The sequence below is a fragment of the Zingiber officinale genome, chromosome 2B, assembly GCF_018446385.1.
Source record: "Zingiber officinale cultivar Zhangliang chromosome 2B, Zo_v1.1, whole genome shotgun sequence".
Classification (NCBI taxonomy): Eukaryota; Viridiplantae; Streptophyta; class Magnoliopsida; order Zingiberales; family Zingiberaceae; genus Zingiber; species Zingiber officinale.
In genome coordinates, this window is record NC_055989.1 from 101,282,427 (window position 1) to 101,288,689 (window position 6,263).

The following is a 6,263-nucleotide window of genomic DNA, read 5'->3' on the forward strand; positions in this document are numbered from 1 at the left end:
CATGAATAATCCAACCAATGTCTTCTCCGTGTGCAATGAATCCAACATGATTTTTTTTTAAAAGTATTTTTAGTTATAATTTTATATATAATTTTAATTATATAATTATTAAATAATTATATAATCAAATTTACAGAGAATAAAATATATTTTAATATTATTTGATTCAATCTATATAATATAATAAAAAATTATTTGTTTGAAAATTTTAATGTGTAATCTGTTTTATTATTTTATTGTATTATCCTTTATTATAAAATTAATTATAAATATTTTTTTCTTTTTAAATTTTTTATTTTTATTATATTTATTATTATTATTATTATTTTAAACTTTATGCTTTTCTTTTTTTTTTTTTTTTTCATTTTTAAAAGTTTTTTTAACGTTGTTTTTTTAACGTTTTTTCTCCCCTTTTTTGTTATTTTTTTAAAAAAAAATTACGTTTTTTAATTTTTTTGTTATGTTTTTTACGTTTTTTTTTCTTTTTTTGTTACACATTTTTTTTCGTCTTTCTCTTTTGTTGGTTACGTTTTTTTTACTTTACGTTTGTAAAATAAAATATCAGATATTTTCATTTTAATTTAATTTTTATAATTTAAAATAAAATTTTCATTATAAAAAATTTTAGGAGTATTTTTTATTAAAAAATTTCGTTAACTCCGTAATAAAAAAAAAGCTCACTTTTTCGAGGTTTTCTAATTCCGGATTGCATGTCCTTTTGTTGACGTGTTGAGCATGGATCATTACTTGGGAATTACCGATTATCTAAATCAAACATGATTTTTGTTGATAACTTTAGATGGATAACCGGGGTTATCAAGGATAACCCCCAACCAAATACGTCCTTTGAATTTTAAATAATTATAATTTTTAACACTTAAGATTTAGAATTAGGTTCTGTTTGTCACCACCATACATGCAGAATTTAAAATTGATATTTGTTATGGGGTACTTGTAACCATCATTTTTAAGCTCAAATTCTACCATCTAAGTTCAACCTAAAGATTTTATTATTATTTTTAGTAATTTTTATTTTTATGATATTTAGGATATTTTTTAGTATCTTGATAATTATGGATTATAATTAATCTATAACAACATTTTGTTTTAAATTTATGTTAAAAGATTTCCTTTTTTTGAAAGATCTATTTTTTTTCTTTACAAAATTAGAATTGAGATACATATATTAGAATTTCTTTTCTTTCTTTTTAAGATATTGAGTGCATATAAACGCATTCTCTACTTGAGTTTCTACTCCAATCTCCCTCCCATTAAGTGTTTAGAAAAGTATCTTCACGTCTGCTATTGTAAAGCATGCTTCTCTATTTTCTTTGTATGAGCTAACAAAGAGGGCTAGATACAATAGCCATTAGTTACCTTAGTATTCATTAAGCGCGACGTGTTTGGAACAAGATATCCAAGAGACCAGATCTAATAATCCTATAACCGCCTCTCCATTTATCCAACAACACTTGTTATGGAATATTTGCAGAGAAACAATCCTCAATGACAACTGAGGTGGGTCAAATAGGTGGTGTCGAAATATGATACGGAGCCGGAGTAGATATTGAAGACTGAGGCTAAGACACGGATGATAACGAGATATAATGCTAAGCTAGAGTGGATGTGAGGCCGAGACTAAGTCAACGTTGGTTGCTGGGATTGAGACTGGAATCAAAATCAGAATCAATCACTAAGATTGAGATAGATTGAGATGGAGTCGGAATCAGTAGCTAAGATCGAGCCAGGAAATGAGTAGCTAAGACTAAGCCAGTAAGTGAGTCGGGATCGAGAACTAAGACTTGTATCTTGAATCTCTGAAATAAATGTACCAAACTGGTTCAATCAAATCTGAATCTTATCTGAGCGAGGTTTCATTCCCTTTAGATCATGTTTGACCCCTCTTGCCACACGGGACATGTGGAAATGGTAGAAAAGCGCCGCATCAACTTTCATATCAGAGAATACACAAAACAAAGAGGTGTTTCAATTTCACAAGTTGAAACATAATTTTACCACAAATAGCTCTAACAAATCCATTACTAACATGTTTCTAAGTCACAAATTAGTGCGATCTTGCAGATTAAGAAAGCCAGGTAAGTGACCAGTTCTATAGAGCTTGTAAATTGGAGCCACCGCTGGCCTTTGTGGCTGATTTGTGCTGTGTCAGAGGGACCAGTGACTGGACTACATCGGCCATAAGAGGTCTGTAATCAGCCTCTGGCTGCACACACATAGCTGCGATTGCAGCAACCTGAACAGCTTCTTTCAGGGAATACTGCCCTTCCAATGCTGGATCCATAACTTGCGCAACCTTCTCGCGATCTGTTAGTTGAGGAAGTGCCTTTAGCAAAAGAAAAATAAATGGAATTAGTATATAATAGAATACTACTGCAGAGGGGCTGAAAAATGTAGTTCCAATGCAGTGTGAATTATCTACATTGAGAATATTGGATGTTTACCCAAGACACTAGAATACTTTCCCCAGGAGGTCTGTTCATGTCAACTGGAACTCTGCCCGTAAGCAACTCCAAGAGCACAACGCCGTAGCTGTAAACATCTGATTTTGTAGTCAAATGACCTGTTAGTGCGTACCTGAAGAAGAAAATAAGAAGCTTCAATTAGGCAAGACAACCAATCATTTCTTAATTGTGGTTGCTTTAGACTTCACCACAATGTTATTGGAACACAATAATGTGACATTTTGGAATTTTACTCTGGGGCTACATAGCCTTGGGTACCAAGAACTCGGGTCGAAACATGACCTCCTGCTTTTTCAGATCCAAATTTGGCTAGACCAAAGTCAGAAACTTTTGCATGGAAATCTTTGTCCAACAGGATATTACTACTCTTTAAGTCCCTGTGAATTACTGGTGGATTGACTTGCTCATGCAAATATTCAAGACCTTTAGCAGCCTCAAGAGCTATCTTCATCCTAATCTCCCAATCCAACTTTGACACACCACCAATCGAACCTGAAGATGCAATTAATAATGTGAATTTTTTTTCCTATCTTCAAATGGATTTGTAATGGTCTCATGAAGAATACATTGCCAGGAGATACTTTTGTTCCCTTTTGCTTGAGAAAAACAAGAACAAGATGTATGTGCCACCCATTTTTAACCATGCATACACAATTTTTGAACATCTAGTACAAAAACAGCAATTTGAATACACTTATCGATTGTCTTTAGAATAAGAAAAATAACGTCAAATATGAACATTAGAGAATCTAAATGTAAAAGAAGAAAATGTGACTCAATTTATGGTCCAGAACTGTTTTCTTTCTCAAAGTACCCGAAGACCTTTCAATTATTTTGCTCACATGATCCGAAGTATATGCAGATGCCTAGTATGCTACAAATCATAAGCAACTTGTGTAATTGCATGCACATATATAAGGAATCAATAAGATTGTCTACATCACTGAGTCACTACATTTTCATCCAGCTATTTGGACCTTAGTTTGGCTCTGGTAGATCCTATTCAACAATTTAAAACTTACCCATTTTAACTGAATTGTTCAAGAAAGTAGGTTACGGGGATTCACTCTCCTGTTATTTTTGAAGCTGAAGGAGTGCTTAACTTATAAACATGTATATGTTCCATTAATGTATTTGCACACCCATAATGAATATTTAAGTCCTTAGTTGGACCTCAAACCACTCAGTATAACTGGTTCACAAGGACACCCAACAAAAGAGTGGTCCGGATAACAAGCTTTGGTCGAACAAGGAAGAACGATTATACCAAGAAGTCTGGCATGGTATTCTAAACACTGGTTATATTTATCAGATCAAAATGGAGAAGAAACACATTGCTTAATGAGAATTCTTTTGAAAATATATTTTACCAATCTTAGCATTGTTATTTCTAGATTTAAAGTCTAACTGGCCAATGAGAATTGGTTTGAAAGTATTTATTTTGCCATTTTGTTTGTGGTAAGTGGTACATTGTTAAATTTCCACTATGAAAAGAAAAACTAATCGTATGACTTTCTATAGACGAGGTAAATTTGTCATCAAGGTCAAATGTCTATTTCATGTAGATAACTGAAGATTGCTTATACATATCTTAACAAGATACAGTTTCAGTAAAGACTAGAGGTATCAAATGACACTCGACAAAAAGCAAGCTGCATGATGACATCGAGCATACCTTGATATGCAAAGACTAGAAATAAATAATCTATTATCATTTAATTCAGAATACCACAAACCATTTTGAAGTCCTATTTCTTTCTTTCCAAATGAAAAAAAAACAAGGAACACAAGTAAATCAAGGAAAATTAGTAGAGAAATAAGCACACGAGCAAAAGTGATAGAGGCAATGACTAATTAAGTAACCCAGCTGAAGCAACTGCTTCTGCCTTGCCATTTCTTTGGCACTCTAAAACATAGCCTTTCTCCCAGTTGGATCATGATGAATAATGCAGTCATACAAATTGTGAGTAAATTAAGTAGCTCACAACAATTTCTGCAATGATCCTTATATCATAATATCTACCAAAAGGAGAAACGAGCCTTAAAGTTGAGAACTATTTTTCTTCTTCTAGTCATGTCGTTTCATTGTTGAAGTATCTTCGTTTTCCTGTATATTAAGATGTCAGAATCTTGGCCTAAGAGTTTGACCTAACATTTTTGCAACCAACAACCAATTATCAGATGTTATCCCCTACATTTCAATACCAATAACAGTAAACAACCAGAAGAAATTACAAGAAATCTTCACAGAAAAAATAGCTTGCGTACAACTCGTGGCAGGATACAGATGTTCCTGGAGGCTTCCATTGGCCATGTACTCATAAACCAACAGCCTGTGACCACCTTCTGAGCAGTAGCCGATCAATGCCAGTAAATACGCCGACCGGAGTCGCGTCAGTAGTTCCACCTATCATCTGATGGAAATTAGCTTCATTCCAAAAACAGATCAAGCACAAGAAGGGAGGAAAAGGATCCAAACGTTCAAAGAAAGGATTTTTGTCTGGGTTATTAGTAAAAAGGAGAAAATGTTGTTTCGGTTATTAGAGAAATCATCATCACCTCCATCTTGAACTCCTCTTCCCCTTGCTTCCCGCCGCTGTCCATTAGCTTGACGGCCACCTTCCTGCCGTCGGGCGGCGGGAGGGTTCCCTTGTACACAGACCCGAAGCTCCCACGTCCAATTGCATTCCCTTTCCCAAATCCATTCGTGGCCGCGTGCATCTGCTTGTAGGAGAACACTTGCATTCCTCTTCCTCTTCCTCCTCCTCCTCTGCCGCCACCGCCGCTGCCTTTCCCCGCTGCGACCACAACTTCCACCTCGCCATCCACATCCTTGGCAACCTCGTCACCCGACACCTTCTGGCCGTCATCCTTGAGGGCCTTGCGGCGTCGGACGACCTTGCTGCGGATGTAGCAGTAGTAACCGAAGGCGAAGAGCAGAGAGGCGAGGGCGAGCACCGCGAGGACCACGATCACCACCAGCGTCGCGCTCTCCTCCCTTCTCTCCTCTGCGTCCATTGGCGGCAACACGGCACCCGCTGGCCGCTGCTCGAACTCGGAGTAAGAGGAAGGAGAAGTACAGTTCACTGACGAGACGGAAAGGAAGAAGGTATGCATAAAAAGTAACAGAACAAACCCCATTAACATCTTTCTTTTTTGTTTTCAGATTTTAATTTTAAAATAAAATCTTTCAAACCCATAATTTTTTTTCTATAAAATAAAAAAATTATTTATATCATCAATTTACTTCTAGCAAATTTCGATATGTTAAGAAAAAGTTACGTTTAAAGTTTAAACAAACTGTTTATATTTTAAGAAAATTTTATTCAAAAATGGGTTTCTCTTTCCCGAGCGCAGACAGTGCCAGTGGCAGCTGCGGAAGGCTGCAGGCGTTCGCGCTTTTGAGGCTTCGCGTGCGCGCGCCAACTCAGCGAACGAGAATCCTCGCCGTGGCAACGCGGCAGCTCGACGGTCTTATCGATTTTGGTTGGGCAATAAGAGCGTTTGGTGTCCGAATCCGTACAGGGATGAAGAGGCCGTAGAAGTGCGTGGGGCTCTGTAATTTGAAACGACAGGGGAGCATTTGCGCGGCACACTGTACATGCACAGCGGCGGGAGTTGAGGACGCCGGAAAGTGTGCGCTTAAATGGCCTTTTTGCCCTTCCTTATTATTTTTTTTTAATTTAACAATAATAATTATATTATGCTGAATCCCAAATGTCCTCAAGTCCCTTCACTTAACAACAACGGACGTGCGATACATATTAGAGGAAATTAAAC

At 36.2% G+C, this 6,263-nt stretch overlaps 1 protein-coding gene across 1 annotated transcript; it reads right to left on the reverse strand.

The window, feature by feature from the left end:
• Positions 1-1,927: 1,927 nt before the first annotated feature.
• On the reverse strand, positions 1,928-5,597 carry LOC122046528 (probable serine/threonine-protein kinase PBL7). The gene is made up of 5 exons (XM_042607266.1): positions 5,043-5,597; positions 4,752-4,890; positions 2,717-2,975; positions 2,463-2,595; positions 1,928-2,344 (listed from the first exon to the last, which is right to left on the reverse strand). Exons 1-5 carry the CDS (start codon positions 5,499-5,501, stop codon positions 2,111-2,113), a joined length of 1,224 nt encoding a protein of 407 aa, XP_042463200.1. The 5' UTR covers positions 5,502-5,597; the 3' UTR covers positions 1,928-2,110.
• Positions 5,598-6,263: the final 666 nt, after the last annotated feature.

What these genes read in the sequence shown, in the direction of transcription:
- LOC122046528 (XM_042607266.1), bottom strand. Translation starts at nt 5,501, where the DNA reads ATGGACGCAGAGGAGAGAAGGGAGGAGAGCGCGACGCTGGTGGTGATC. An exon ending in CAAGGCTATGTAGCCCCAGA is followed by an intron (nt 2,596 to 2,716) that starts GTAAAATTCCAA and finishes TTTCTTCTTCAG; the next exon opens with GTACGCACTAACAGGTCATT. An exon ending in AAAGTATTCTAGTGTCTTGG is followed by an intron (nt 2,345 to 2,462) that starts GTAAACATCCAA and finishes CTTTTGCTAAAG; the next exon opens with GCACTTCCTCAACTAACAGA.